Consider the following 17,103-nt stretch of genomic DNA (forward strand, 5'->3'; position numbering starts at 1 on the left):
TAGTAATAATTAAGCAACTATTAAAATGTTTTTTATTTTAATAAACTTCCTTAAAATATTAATTTATAGCACTTCCAGTATTTATTAAATTCTTATGGATGTGCAAAAGTAAGAATTTAATTCCTGTATTTGTTATACATTAGATTAATTAAATACTTTTTATGATGAAATATTTATTTTATGATTTTTTATTATTACTAAATATGTGAGAATTTCAGATATTAAATTTTTAATATATAATATATTTTTATTTTATAATATTATATGCTTACTTCTTTTAAAAGAAAATTTTAATTATTTAATAAGATTTTATTTAAATTAGAATAAATTGTGAAAAATTCTTAATAAGAAGAGGAATCTTAGTAGCTTTTTAACATATTGAGAGAGAAATAACTCTTCTAAAAATTTTATTATTATTGGATTATTTTTATAAAATAATTAGAATTGAATCTAAATGATCTTTTTTTATTTAAAATTATATAGATTTTATGATAAAATAGAATGAAATTTATAGTATAAATTAAGTGAATTTATTTGTAGTTAAGATTTAATTGTTTTTAAATAGTAAATACAAATAAATTATCTTTTAAATTATTTAAATAATTTATTAAGTAAATAATAAAACTTTATTGACATTTTATTTTATTAATAGTTTTTTAAAAGAGAATATTTAGAGTGTAAAATAAACAATATAAAATTTGATAAAATAATTTAATAATATAATAATAAATTTATTAAAAATAAATATTTATTTTGATAGAAAAGTAAGAAAATACTTCATCCCAAATTTACAAGCCAAAAGTTATTAGAGTAATGTTCATACATTAGTGGGAAATTTCTATATCTTTAAGTCTCTCTCTAATTAAAAATATACTCAGCAAGCTTATTTTAATCATAAAAATACCTAACAGCAATTTATCCTTCTACAAATTAGTTTTATTATGTGTGATATTCCTATATAGACTCCTGTTGATTTAGCTTTAAAACAAGGAGTTCTATTTAGAGTTCTTGCAATTCTTTAACCATGCTTTTAAACATGAAGTTTATTTGGCAAATATTTTACTCATCTGTAATGTAAATGATATATTTTTTTCTCAAAGAACGTCTTACATCAGATGTATCTTAATCTTTTTCAATATATTTTTTAGATTTTTAGTGAATTTTTTTGTATTTCTAATTTAATTCATTATTTTAACAAAAAAAAGATGAAATACCTTTTCTTACTCCTTAATGAAAAAATTAATCTGGTTAAATTTATTGCTAATTATCTTAATTTTAAAAAATTCTTTTTTATCTCTCAATACTTTTTGAAAAATATTATGTGTGATATTTGTTTATTAAGTTTTTTTAATTATTTTAATCACTATTGTTTTCAATGAATTAGGTTTTGCTTCTTATCAATTAAAACTTTTATTTGCTTTAAATAGAAATATCAATTATTTTTTTTTATGAAACTTCTTCTGTTTGAGCTTATCTTGACTAAATTTAATTCTATTCAATTGCATCTGGTTTTTACTTAAAAGTTTATCTTCTTTAATTTTTTTGATAGAGATTGAAATCAAAAGAATTATCATCATGAATTAAATAATTTGTTTTTTTTAATTCTTCCTAGCTTATATCTAATTGGGATTCAGGTTATTTTTTTATATTTTAATTATGGATTATTTTTGAAGCTTTTATCCCTGATTTATTTACATTTTGTTCTATTTAATTTAAATTTGATTTAACACCTGTCAGATTTAAGTTTGATTAATCATTTTGATCTATTAAATTAATATTAGATTTTATATCTGTCAAATTTAAGTTAGACTATGGATCGTACAGCTCGTTCCCGTTTAGATTATTTTTTATTTATGGAGATGTCTAATAAAATTGAGGACTTAAATTTCTTTAGATCTAAGAAAAGCTCAATTCATCATCAGTTTATTTATTTTTGATATCTAAGCTATTTTAAGTTTTGCTATTTATGCTTGTTTTTTATTCCTTCTACAAATCTTCATAAATATTAAAATTAGAGTAGCTATTCATTTAATAATTATTGCGGGCATCAAGAATTTTATTGTATTTACTGATCTTTTAATCTAATTCTTGAGGACTTTCTTCTCCTAGGTTGGTTGTGTATTTTATTTCTGATAATTAAGAGCAATCTAAATTTATTTTTTCAATATCTTACTTCGATTTTATGTAAGAATATTGCTAAGTACCAGCTAAAAACTACCTAATATTTTAGTTTTCCAAATCCTATAAACTGCAGGGACCGTTTTTTTATTGAGCTTCGCTTTCGAAGGTTACAAATCTATTATTCGTAAATTGATCATAATCATTAACCAGGTGACTTTCATTAAATAAATCTATCTATTGTTGTTTATTATTGAATAAGCTAATTTCTAACTATTTTGTTTGATCTTGTTTTTATTCTCTATTTGTTTAAGAACGGTCTAAATTAGTAAAAGATTTTGCTCCCTTTTATTTTGTTTTGTTGAAATAATTTAGTTATAAAATATTTCTATCTTACATTTTTAATGCATCTTTGTTATAATTAGATTTTTCATCATTTTTGTATTAATCATTTAAATCTAATATGTTATTAAAGTTATTATCAAATAAGCAGGAGGAACTTAGTAAGTTAAATTATTGGGGGATATATGAGTTTAAGTGATCTAAATATTACTTTTAAGCCGATTTAATCTGCTAAATTGAAACCATAGAGATAATTTCATCAAAGGTTATCATTTAATTTTTACTTTATTAGCATATAAGACCAAATTAATCATTATTAGAAATATTTAGAATTTCATTCAAAAGGACATCAATTAGTATTCTAGTTTTTTTGAGTTAGCTTGTAATTTTACATGTTGAAATAACTCCAATAGAAAAGTCAATTTTAAAATCATAAATAATCTTCATTTATTATATTGGCTGAATCAATTTAGGTATTTTAAATGAAATCTTGTAAAGCATACTAAGCAAATAATATCTGAGTTATCTTGATACAAATTTTGTTTCTTCAAAATAATCAGTCATTATACCTATTGCTTCTTAAAAATTCCTTTCTGATTAGAAAATAAGACTTTAGGTATAAATTAGAAAACCACACAGTAGATCTGGAGTATACTCATACTTAGCTATTGAGTCTAAATCCAAAATCATTTGAAGTTATGATATTTTTATAGGTAAGTTATTTAAATTTATTTGCTGATTGATGTTCTTGATGTCTTCATTTACTTCACTTTTTTAGCTATCATAATTATGCTTGTTACTTAGTTAAATCGTTATGCTATTACTTAAATTGCTTAATTCTTTGGTTAAATTTTACTTTTTATTTATTTGTATGCTATTGTTTTTGCTAGGTTAGTCTTATATTTGTTGGCTTTCATTTTAATCTTTGTTGTTATTGAAGGAGTAATTTAATTCTTAATTATCGTTTCGGTAATTAGCATTGTTAAAATTTATTTGTTTATTATTTGGGATTTATTGATTTATTCCAGTTGTGCTGTAGACAGAATGCTATTGGAATCTGATATTATTTTAAATTGTTAATCTTGGAGCATCTCTTGTACTTAAAGAGTTGTTTTTTGCAATTTTTTATTCATACATATTAGTTTTGGAAATAGCTGAGTTTTAGAAAACCCCGTTGTTAACTTGTTGACTTTGGAATTCGTTTTGATAAAAGCTTGAACGATTATTTGAATAGACTGTGTTATTTTTAGATATTTACTTTTCCAAAACTGGGATATTTTCTAATTAATTGTTGTCTATTGAATTAATTTTTTTATTTTTTGAATCTTAATTATTTTATAAATCAGGGAATTATTGATGATATCTATTTTCTTAAACTGATAAAGGCTAAAGTTTTTAATCATTATTTTAAATAGAATTAACTCTGGTATTTATCTGATTTTTTGTTGAGTTAATCTATATAGTTGTATTCTACCTTCTATTTTCAGGGGAATGCGAACTCCTTTAGTGAGATTTCTATTGCTAATAATATTACCTTTTACTCATATTTTCCAATTTAGGATGTATTTATTGATTCATTAAATAATTGTCCTTATTGTAGAGGTATTTCAGTCCATTATAATACTGATCAAGTACATAATACACATTCGAATAAATATCTGTATATTCAAATTTGTTAAATTTCCATTATCTTACATTAAAAAATTATTTCTAATATTTCTTTTTGTGTAATAATTCTTCTAAGCTCTCTTATGAAAAGATACTAGATAATTAATTATTATTATGATCATTCAATTTTTAATTATTTTTTTATTCCTATTTATTATCATTTATGTATTAATCGTTAAATTAAAATAAGGTCTCTCTATTTATTTTTTGTAAAAATGTCATATTTTTCTTTATTTTTTTTTGATGACCTTGATAAACTTAATTTTTGAATGTATTTTATCTTTAATCTTTCTAAAAAATTTCTATCTTATCAAGAATATTATTAGAAATATCATAGAATATATTTAAATTTTCTTTTTGTTTCTCTTTAGATAGTGAGACGTCATTTATCAAAATGAGAAAGGAAATATAATAAAAATTAACAATAAATGTGCATTCCTTCTTGTTATTCAAGTATTTCCTATTTATTTCAAGCAATTCTTCAAAATAGCAAGAAATTCCATCCCAAATGTACTCTTTGTTGAAATTGTAAAAAAGAAAATATTGTAAAAGAGCTTTGGTCAGATTAAATTTTCTATTAAATAGATTCCAAAATAGTTCCTCTTTATCTTCATGAACTTCTTTTTTTTCAGTTTTTTCTGATTTATAATTATTATTGAAACTTGATGGGAAGTATGTGCTTTTTTGCCTATTATTTTTAGTCGGTAAAAAACTGTTATTTTGTTGGTTTTTTGAGTCAAACGAGTCATTTTAAATTTTCTACTTCACCACCTAAGGTTAATTAAATTCATTTTTAACTTTGTTTTTTTAACATGAAGATTCGTACAAATTGCTATGACTATTCAGCTAATTGCTATTCACATTTTAAGTTTCGACTTTCAAAAAGTTGTTTTCAAAATTTAACTTATTTTAATCATTATTATCATGCTTTTGTGTCCATGCTTCTAATTCATTTTTTGATTTAACGTGCTACTGAACGGATTTGATAGTCTAAATACTTTTTCTCTAGGTCACACTGTTTCTTTTATTATTTTAATTCAATATTTAACTAAATTTATCATTTGAATTTTTGTAGAAAAACTTGGAAATTTTATCTAGAACTCTACATAAAATAGATTAATTTTTCTTTTCAGATTAATTTCCTTTAATTAAAGTATTTTGGGTTTTTAAGTTGTATTTTTTCTTCTCTTTTTTGCTCATACTTTCCTCGTAAAAGGATAATTCATAATTAGAGCAAATAATAGCTTTTTAATAACATTCAACTGCCTCCTTAAATCTTCTATTATTAAGGTGAATATTTCCCATATTATTGTGCAATACTCCAAGAGCTCGATAATTATTAAACCTATTAAAGTGGTAGGCTTACTAATTCAGCTTAAGCAAAGTTGAGCAACCTTCATCATTTACATCAAAAAAATTTTATAAGGTAAAATTAAGAGTCTGAAATAAACTTTGAAAACTCATAAATAGAATTTTCATGTCTTCTGCATGAAAAAAAAATTCTTTTTTCTTTTTATAATTACTATGGTTACTTTATGAGTCCATTTCATCTAAATTTTCATTCCTCTCATAATCTTCTTCTTATTCATCATCTTAATTTTGAGACGACATCTCTCTATCAAGGTGAAATATTTGATCTAATTAGAACATCTGCATGACCTTTGGATTAAGTTTCTTTTCATCGAATTTAATCATTTCCAATATTTTAGTTAAATGTTCTATAGGTGTGTCAATTAAGTTCCCTAAAAAGCAAGAGTAGTAAGCAAATACAAACAAAAATATAGTAAAAACACAATAAATTATTATACTTATAGGTAATAGCTACTGATCTAATTCATTAGTTAGCTCAATTTATTTTTTTGTAAGTAAATTTTTTTATAATATTTCTATAAATAAATAAACGTTTTTTATTTTATATTTAATTGTTCCGTCTTATTTTGATTTATCATTTGCCATATAACTGTCTTGAGGTCTTGATTGAGGATAAATTATTGATTTATCCACAGATCTAATAACATTTAAGATTACATAATATTCATTTTATTAATATTGGTATTCGAATGTTTTTTAGAATTAACTTTCATCAAAAAGCTCAGTCAAAGTAATTTAATCTTTCAATTCTGAATGAAAAATTAGATACCTTGACTTAATTTCATTTATCAAATTATTTAAGAAATCAGCCTAAACTTAATTTAAATAATCTTCCATTCCATGAACTTAGCTTAAATTTCCAGAATTCAGAAAGTAATTTGTTTAATTTTACAATCCTGAATGGTAGACTAATCCATAAGTTTCTGGATTAACTGTTATAAAAGTAGATTGACTCATTAAATATTCATTGAAAAAGTTAAATACTTGCAATAAATTTATTGTTAAACACAAAACAGACTAAATTTATTTATTATACAAATTTCTTTTGCAAAGGACGCTAGCAAAATAGGGGTATTTTTAATCATCATAGAATAACAAAGGAGGGAAAACCTTTAAAAAGGGATCATTAAATGTCTATTTATACCAAAATTGACACCTGGTATCAGGCTTGTAAATTCCAGGCTCGCAGCTTTGATCTTAATTAAGTTAACTATAAGTTGTATTTGTACTAGTTTAATAAAGCATTCCATCTAATTAAAATCCAAATATGATATCTTAAAATTTTATTTTTTAATCATTTCCTTATCTCTATTAATTATTTTCGAATTGTATTGACTTTATGAGTGGATCTAGATGTGTTATGTCTTTTAATTATTATCTAGATTTTTAGTTTAAGTATTACAGTTAAGTAATATTCTTGTGGTTCCTATTTATTTTAATATATAAAATTAGAAAAAATAAAACATATTGCTATAAAATAAATTTTAATTTTATTCAACTTGAATCATATTTTCTTAAATAATCCTTTTTTTTTATTTCTTTTTGATTAGATTATAAACTCTATTTATACTTTTATAATCAGCCACTATTAAATTAGTTATTGGTTAATTTTGCTGTATTTGTATTAAAAAAATAGACTTTTATACTTTAATTATTGTAAACAAAAAATTGAAATTTAGCTAACATACTCTGCAAGTAATTTGCATATTTGCACAATCAAAAGCAAAATAAAGGAATAAATAAATAAACAAATAATATTAATGAATACAAACAGCTTACCAACTGGAGGTGAGTATTTTGTTTTATAGATATAATTTGATTGTTTCTAAATTTTCTAAATCTCTAAAAGTTCTTTGAATGTTTAGTAAGGCTGGTCTGTATCTACCATCAAAAATTTCCTACCCATCAAGTGTTTTCTTATAAAAAGCTAACATAAGATTTATTTCCCAATACTTTTACTATATTTGATTGTTAAACTGTGTTATAATTGCACCATTTTACTTCTTTGAGAACATTTTTTACTACTAATAAAGGTTGTTGCCAAACTCTTGTATGAGGGAGTCACTAAATTGCTTTAAAATATATCTAGATAGGATAGTGAAGATAATTTATATTAACATGGGAATAAAAGTAATCATAAAAATCTGAAAAAAAGTCCTTCTGAATAATGAAATATCTCGATTCATCCTGCTTTAAGTTATTTAATTTGATTCCTGGCTTATTTATTATTACATTATAAAACCTGCTTTCTAATCTTCACTTAATCCTCTATCTAGCTCCTTTTCAAAGCATTATTACATTATATTTATTCAAAATTTAGCGAATATATAAAAACTAAATAATACTTATTTAAATTTTTTTACCTTTAATTCTTTTGATTACCCTAAAAACAATCAATGATCACTTCAACTATAGTAATCAGCTGTATACATCTTATCTATCCTTCTTCATACTAAACTATTACTATTATTTTTTTAAATAGATATCAATTTTTTTGTCACCAATGCTCTACTATTTCCTAATATTATAAATTACTCAAGCCATGTGTGAGCTAGAGATAATTTTGCTTTACAATTCTATTTTATTGATTAATTTACTTACTGTAAATTCCTTTAAACACTACCTCTATATAAATATTCTATATTTAATTTATTGCTAAACACTAAGGCTCTCTACCATTTATATAATCTGGAGGGGATTACAGGCCTCTATTAATGTGGATTGATAGTTTATTTTTTCTATTCATTAAATATCAACCAAAATAAAGATAAATACTTATATAGAAATTGATTGAAATAAAGAAATTTAGCTTACTTACTTACAAACAATCTAATCGATTTTTAAGAGCCTTCATATTTTATCATTGCATAATAAACTTGAACATATCAAAAAAATTTTCAGTAGCTAAATCTAACGAAAATATTCTAGCTTTTAAAAATCAATAACCAAATTTTTTAAATAAAATTTTATTTAAAATTTATAAAAATAAATAAAATATTTTCAAAGATATGAAATCTCATTATGAATATTCGACAACACAAGAATTTTAATTATTAATACTTATTTTTTTCATCTTAAATGAGTAATCAATCTTTTTATGAAAAATATTTTATTTATTTTTTCAAAGTTTTTTTAAAAAATAAATTTAATTTAATATTTTAGTTTTATTTTGGAAATTTAAAAAAAAAAATAAAAAAATAAAAAGCTCCGAGACCGGGAATTGAACCCGGGTCTCCTGCGTGACAGGCAGGAATACTAACCACTATACTATCTCGGATTTTACAAAACTTTATACTTTTTATCATTAGATTAATTATGATAAGCTTTTTAGCAAGGATATGCATTGTCTTAATATTTTGAAATGTAAGATTTAAGTGTAAGTAAATCAAATCGTTAATAAAAATATTAAAATCTTTTTTTATATTTGCTTATACAATATTATTGTCAATTATTTATTTATCTAGCCAATTATCATTAACTAGAATTTAATAGATTTTTTAGTATATAAATTCATTGTTTTTATTATATTTCTTAATATTAAATTTATAAATTTTTATTTGATAGAAGAAATAGTTTAACAGAATGATAGGCACACATCATTGTAAAAATACTATAAAGAACTATTAAAAACTGCTAAATATTTAAGTGAAAATATTTTTTTGCTCATCCAATCTTGGTAACTTTTAGAAATATTAAATATTTTTAATGTTTAGCTCTAAATAAACCTATTATACACTATTATCATCTTTAATTATTATTTGAGTGCAAATTATGAGGCAATTATATCATTTATAGTCAAGAATTTAACTCAATTTTATTATAATAAATCTAATTATATTGTAAAACGTTTTAAAAATATTAATAATCACTGTTCAAAACTAGCAATAAAACGGTGAAAGGAATTTAAAAAACATAATTAATAGACTCATTAGGGAAAATTAATTTCTGAATCAATCTTTTTTTAAATTGATTATTTGATTGGTATCTTTAAGTAATTAAAAAATTAAAAAATAAATAAATAAAAAAGAATCTTATAAGAATAAAGAAAAAATGAAATTAATTTAATAAAGTTTAGACAGTTAGATTAATAATTTAATGTAAGAAATGTATTATCAAATTTAATTTGATAAAAATTAGTAATCCTCCATAATATCTTAATGCTAAAGATAGAACTTATTGAATTCAATCAACAAAAAAGAAATATCAAGATCGATAAGATTATTTAATAGTAATACAGAGTCTTCTAGAAAAGGTTTTAAACTTTTGGGAGGTGGTGGTTGTTGCAGCAAAAATAATGAGCCTTAATTTGGAAATATAGGCATAAATTTTGAGGAAGTAAAAGAGAATAAAAAATAAAATGAAATAGATCCTAAATTCAACAAGTTTTATAAAAGTTAAGTAGAAAACTTATCACATATTTAATCTATAGTTGAAAAGAATGAACAAGTCTCTGAGATCATCAAGGTTTGTGAAAGTGGTCTTATTAGATCAAAAGATCTATTTACTATTAATGTTCACATGTACAGGGCAAGTGCTATTTAAATCTTTAACCTGTGTTTATAGTATATTATTACAGGAGCTTAGAGCATAGATAAAGATGACTAAAATCTAATATTCAAAAAATTAGACGCGTTTATTCAGCATGTTAAATAAAACGTTGAATTATTTCCATGCTAAGATTTAGAATTCATTTACTAATTCTTAATGGATATTAATCAAGAAGATTTTGATTATAGCAATGAAAGTCAAAAGCAACTTTAAATTGTGTCATAGTTTGTCACAATTAATATTTAAAAAAGAGGCAAACTGACTTTTCCATTGTTAGTGAATGATTCATCCCAAATAAATAATAATTAAGGATAGGATTTAATTCAATTTTTACAAGATATAGCTTTTAAGTAGTCAGATAGCTTAGAGAATATTTGGTAAATTGTTGATAGGGCTCATTAGAAGGTAAAATCATTTACTAAAGACGCAATTGTTAGATAAATAGTAGCTATTTGGGCTTTAAAAGTTAGTAAATTAGGACAAAATAGCACTGACAGTCAGGATCTCTTATTTTTCATTAACCAATTTATTGAATTGTCTATGAATGGTAAATCAAGCTACTTAGTTCTCTATATTCTAACTCAGGTCAATTATATTTTAGAGAAAAATATTTAAAATGCTTAATTTACTAAAGATTTAATCTAATATTTTCTAGTTGACTAAAAATTTAGCTATTTCATTCAATTGCTTAAACAGGAGTCTGATAAAAAATAAACAGCTACTGAAAGTTTCCTTCTCTTTTTCAAATTTACTGTGACAGATATAACTTACAGATTCCTTTCTAATTAAATCTTGTTGAACATCTACAATTCTGTTATCTAAGAGCTGCTCAATTAAAATGATTAGCTACTTATCCATCTAATATATTCCTATGCAACTGAAAAAAATGAAAGGGTGAAACTTTTATTTTAGGCTAACAAAAAATTCGTCAATTATGTTAAGAAGATGACTTCCTCAGATACAAAAAACATAGCAGAAATAGTCATGAGTTATTAAAAGAAGAGAAAAGAGGAATTTTAAAAAAATAAATTATCTAAATAAGAAATAGAATAAATAGAAGACAATATCAAAGATGAGAGTGATTTTATTGAAAAAATCACACTTAAATTGATAGAAAAGTGGGAATTAGAAGCAAGGCAAAGACTAGAAAAGAACATATCTCAAAAAGATGATATATTGCTAGAGGTTTAAGATCTTTATATTGATTAGAATATTGAATATCTAACAGGAAATGACATATTTAATGAAAAAGATAAAAAAGTAGAATTTTCTTTAGATAAGGATAATAAGCAAAACAAATTGAATGCTGTAGATCTTATAATGAAGTACTTTTTGCTTCCAAATTAATTAGAAGCTTAAAACTAAAACAATCCTTAAACTTAAGCAAATAAGTGCAAAATTATAGGTATTTTAGCAGAAGGAGGTACTGGAAAGTCTATGCTTTTTAAAAGAGTAGAAACCCTCCTCATGAAAGATAAAAACTAAAATTTCTATACATCTAATGAAAAGTTGAATTACATAACACTGTTAGTTAAGTGCAATAACCTAGACTCAAAAAATCCTTCTTTAGATGACTATTTGATCAGTTAAGGTTTAGATCAGAATTAGATAAAATAATTGAAGAAAATGCAAAGAAATAAGCTTATTTTGTTAGACGGTTATGATGAATATACAGGAAATTATTTTAAGGTGTATTAAAAGCTTGGCTTGTAAGACTGGACGAATACTCTTGTAATTGTTTCATCAAGAATCGAAAAGTTTTCACAGTCAGATGCAGTTGCTTACTTTAGCATTGAAGACCAATATGGATCTAGGGATAATAACTCCTATTGTATTGCAAAACTTAAAGAATTTGAAAGAAAGGATATTGATGAGTACTGCAAAAAGTTTTATTAGAAACAAAGCAATTTAAATTAATAAATTGAGCTTAAAGAAGGATAGTTTTTAAATATGATGAAATCATGTTTAAATAGTTAGCAACTAGAAAATTTACTCCTTCTACCAATAAATTTGTATTTGTTTACGAGAATGGTCATTAACAAACAAGAATAGGAATTAGAAGATCTAATCAAGGATATTTAAGATTAAATTTAAATCTAAGATATTTTCTTTGCTGAATAATTTAACAGAGAATCTCTTGATTTTATGGTTTAAATAAATGAGAATTTATCTAATAAATAGTTAAAAGAATAAATCAATTCGTCTTATTTTTAATATTTCTAAACATTGGCTTTGTAAATGTTCTTAAATAAGAGTTTTAAATCAAACTTTTTACAATTGAATAGAGAAGAGGTAGTGTTTGAACTAAATGATTAGATTAAAAAAATGCTAAAAAAAGAAGATTAGCAGAAATTAAAGGATAAAATATAGAATTATGTGAATACTAAAATAATTACTAAAGTCAAAGACTTATAGGAGGAATAAGAAGAAGAGTAATAAGCCTTTAGCTAAAAAATCCTTGAATTTAAGCATAAATCTCTTTTTGAATATTTTGTTGCCAAAGCTTTTAAATATGATTTTGATGTGCACAAAGAAGATATTCATAAAATGAGTTTATAGGAGTTATCTAAATTTAAAATAAATTAAAAAATTATTATGAACCCAGGAATAAACTAATCTGAGCAGCAGATACTAGTAAAGCTTTATAAATTGTTAAAAAAAGATATTGACTCTGACTATTTTAGAACAAGCTATCAATCAGAGGATATTTCATAAAATAATAGATACATTTAATATCTTAGAAAATCAAGCATATCTAAACCTTCAGATGTGAGCTAAATAGATATCGGAGCTTCAAACCTTCTCTCAGCTTTGTTTGTAAGTAAATACGCTTATGAAGGTCTCAAGTTAACCAAGTGCTCCTTTTCTTAAGCCTACATTCCATATCATAAAAGTGATGATATAGTTTTCGACTCATGTAATTTCAACAATGCCTATTTAGAATCATAAAATTTAGGCAGTTTCGAAACATGCTTCATGAATAACTCAATGTTTTAATCATTTAAAAAAGAATTCGATCTTGGGGATATGTACTTATCTAATGGGGTTGAATTCTATTAAAATAGTTTAATTTCTATTTCAAGAAGTGGATTTATCAATAGTTTTTCAATTGAAAATAGTGAAATTTTATAATAAAAAAGAATCTCATGTTTACCTTTATAGAAAATTTTGCTATAAAAAGATAAATTAATTGCAGCAAGCTAAACTTGTTTATTTGAAATAAATCCAGTTAATTTGGAAGTATTTAATTCAACTGGCTTTATTGATAAAATAGAAAGATTACAAGCTTAAGAAAATTTATGTTTAGTCACCCTATCAAATGAAGAGAATTTCATAGGAAATTTTTAAACAGGATTTAAGCAATTAGATTTACAAGGAAAGAATCCTATTTTTTCAAAGAATTAAATAATCACCAATAATTAAAATTAATTATTTATTTATGACCTCTAAAATTATTAATTGCAAAAATAAATTAATATTGACAGTTTTGAAAAAGCTATTTCAAGTATGGATGGAAAGACGCTAATTCTAATCTAAGATAAAACATTCCAAGTTTGGAAGTCCGAAGCAGGTGATTTAAAATTAATTAGAAATGTGGAAGGACATACTTAAAAAATTCTTTCTTTTGAATTCTCCTAAAACAGCAAATTCTTTGTTTCTTGCTCATCAGCTGAATATATAATATGGGATATATCTAAGGACTTTGAAATAATCAAGTAAAAAGAATAAAAAGGTATCTAAAATGTTAAATTCTCATCCGACAACAAGTATTTAGCAATTTCATTAGCTTTAAAGCAGATAATAATGAGTATTGAAAATAATTTTAGTGAATTGAACAATATAAAAGGTCATGAAGGTATAATTCCTATTCTTAATTTTTCTCATAATGATAAATATTTAGCTACTTGCTCATCTGATAAAACTTTTAAAATCTGGGATACCTCATAAAATTACAAATTAATTAAATCAATTTAAGGACATTAATAACCTATAAAGTCAATAATTTTTTCTCCCAACGATAAACTACTGGTTACAATTGATGATAATACATGTAAAATCTGGAACTTTGAAAAAGAAATGTAACTTATACAAGAATAAGTTTTTGAAGATAATATTGACTCAGTTGCATTCTCTCCAGATGGAGCTTTATTAGTGATAGCCACTATAGGAATTTATGAATTAAACTGCAACATTTATAAAACAGAAAAACTCGATCTGTTACATAAAAAGCTCACATAGGAATGCGATTAAGAAGGTGGACTATCAAATTTTTTTAAATAAAATTAAAATTTAATTATAAACTAATTTCAATTTCTTTATTTTTAATCAGACCAATCACTTTTCAGTCTATTTTAACTTAGTTTAAAAAGTTTTTATACAGAATATTTTCGTCAATTAAGGAACAGTTTAATTTATTTTGGACTTTTTTGAGTGGTATTTCAATTAAGGACTAAATTTTTAAAAGAATTTTGATTTGATTTTGTACTTAATTAACGAGAAACTACTCTAATTAAAAAACTTGCCAACTTATTTTTATTTTTAGAATTTTTTTAAAAATTATCTTTTGATAGAAATTATTTTTAATTTATAAAATTTTATTTATTTTGAAAATTCTTTTGAATTTAGATGAAAAATTTTTTATCATTTCTTGATTTAATTTAAAATATTCTCTAAAATTTATAGATGCTAGTGTTGACCATCTAAAGGTAGCCTTTTCTTATGACGGAAGATACTTAGCTGCTTCATCTGCTTACTCACCATGTGCAGTTTTTGATGTTAAAAATGATTTTTAGATTTTAGATGGAATTCAAATTGATGGAGGGAATGCTTCATCATTAGCTTTTTCACCTGATGGAAAATATTTAGCTGTAGGTCAAGGAGAAGAAGATTGTTTAATTTTGAAAGTTTAATAAAATTTCGAATTGCTAAAAATTGTACAAAATTCTAATGCTTCCAATCTTTCTTTTTCTGCTGATAGTCGCTACTTAATTACAGCATCTCAAAATATAAACTGTAAGATTTGGAGCGTAGAAAAGGATTTCGAAATGATTAATAAAATTGATCTCAAAGTTAGAAATGGTACATTTAAGTCTGATAATAAATACTTTGCAACTTCTTGTTCAGACGGAACATTTTAAATTTGGAATATTAGTGTAAGATTCGAAAGAATAAATTCTATCTAAGGTCATGTAGGAAAAATTTATTAAGCGGTATTTTCTCCTGATAATAAATATTTAGCTACTGCTTCTAGTGACATGACATGCAAAATTTGGAATGTTGAAAACAGCTTTGAGCTATTATACACCTTAATAGGCCATTAACAAGAAGTATACTCAGTTTCATTTTCATCTGATGGATAACTTCTTGCTACAGCTTCTGATGATAAAGTTTACAATATTTGGAATGTAAAAAATAGCTTTTAACTGATTTAAACTTTATAGAATACTAAAAATGAAGATCTTGACGCCATTTCTTAACTACAAGAAAGAAAAGTTATTTATTTAAATACGAGTGATAAGAGTATTAAAATACCTTAACAGGGAGAACCAACGAGAAAACCATATAATATATTTGGAAAGGGTTTTTTTATCAATACATTTTAACATTAAACTAATGATTTTTCAAAAAACTCTAAATATTTTGCCACTAAATCAGCACATGAATTAGTTATATATAATAGAGATAATAACTTTGAAATATATAGAGTTATATTTATATATGGAGGAATGTTGGAGTAGTTTGCTTTCTCAGCTAATAGTAAATATTTTGCAGTTGCAACTAGCTACCTTGATATAATAATATGGGATCTATCCAATAACTTCTCATTAGTAAAAAAATTATCAGATAATTTGCTTAGGTTCTTAAAAATTGACTTCTCTAATGATGGACAGTTTTTTATTTCAGCATTTGAAGATGGATCTCTCAAACTATGGAATCCTTAAAAAGACTTTGAGCCTATTACTACGATCAAAGGTATTTATTTATTTATTTGTTTATTTATCAATTCATTCATTTATTTATTATTATTTGCATTTTAAATATAAATTTATAAATTTCTTTAAATTAAAGCACATGACAAGCTACTTTCTTGCCTAACATTCACTTCAGACTCAAAATATTTATTCACAGTATCTTAAGATAAAACTTGTAAAATTTGGGATACCTAAAATGGCTTTTCTCTTATTAATACAATTAACAACCGTAGTATACCTATGTAATTTGTATCTTCGTCAAATAATGGAGTGTATCTTGCAACTTCAGATTTATAATCATGCAAGATTTGGAACATTTTAAAAGGAATCGAGTAAACAAAGGCCTTAAAAAGTAAAGATAAAATTGAAAACAAACAACTTGAAAGTTGTTTTAGATTGTAATATGAAGTTTGAAAGTTTTTATTATGAAAATTTTAAATTAATTTACAATAGAAACTATAAATAGTTTAAATACAAATTAATTATTATATGAAATAATTATTAAATCAAACATTATTTATATTTTTACTATGTAACTTTGATTTTATCTGATATGTGTTTCATGACAAAGATTTATAAAAAATAAATAAAAAAAAGAATAACTAAAAAATATTTTAAGTTTAATTTCAATTATTTCAGCATTTTTAATAAAATTTTTTATTTTTAACAATTTAAAATGATATAAAATATTTCATGAAATCATTTTTTATTTGCTAATTCTTTCATAGACTAGATTATAAATTAATTTTATTAATTTTTTATAAATTTAGAAAAAGTGATCTTTTCTTACATAAATTATTTCCAACTGTTCATAACAAACATGTTTTTATACAAAAAATTTCTTTGATAAAATCTTCTATATTGATTTGTAGGAATTACAATTTGTTTTAGTGATCTCTGAAATTTTAAAACTGTAACTAAGATCAATAATTTCTAATAGTTAAATTTATATATTTACAGAAAATTTTATTAATTTACTAATTAGCCTCTTATCAATGAATTTTAAATCTTTCATTTATATCTTTTATTAAATAGGTCTCATTTGCTTTCATTCTTATTTATTTTGAATTATCTATAAATATTT

The 17,103-nt window shown here is 23.1% G+C and overlaps 2 protein-coding genes across 2 annotated transcripts; one reads left to right on the forward strand and one right to left on the reverse strand. All coding sequences in view use genetic code 6, as the record gives it.

Annotated features, from left to right (window-relative positions):
- Positions 1-777: 777 nt before the first annotated feature.
- On the reverse strand, positions 778-7,799 carry TTHERM_00245750 (tetratricopeptide repeat protein; the record flags this gene model as incomplete). The annotated part of the gene is made up of 2 exons (XM_001023804.2): positions 778-6,925; positions 7,279-7,799. 2 exons carry the CDS (start codon positions 7,797-7,799, stop codon positions 778-780), a joined length of 6,669 nt encoding a protein of 2,222 aa, XP_001023804.2.
- Positions 7,800-9,439: 1,640 nt separating this feature from the next.
- Positions 9,440-16,596, forward strand: TTHERM_00245770 (WD domain, G-beta repeat protein). Its single transcript, XM_001023805.2, has 3 exons — positions 9,440-14,302; positions 14,731-16,020; positions 16,117-16,596. Exons 1-3 carry the CDS (start codon positions 9,550-9,552, stop codon positions 16,431-16,433), a joined length of 6,360 nt encoding a protein of 2,119 aa, XP_001023805.2. The 5' UTR covers positions 9,440-9,549; the 3' UTR covers positions 16,434-16,596.
- Positions 16,597-17,103: the final 507 nt, after the last annotated feature.

Source organism: Tetrahymena thermophila (genome assembly GCF_000189635.1).
Source record: "Tetrahymena thermophila SB210 genomic scaffold scf_8254406, whole genome shotgun sequence".
NCBI classification, from domain to species: domain Eukaryota; phylum Ciliophora; class Oligohymenophorea; order Hymenostomatida; family Tetrahymenidae; genus Tetrahymena; species Tetrahymena thermophila.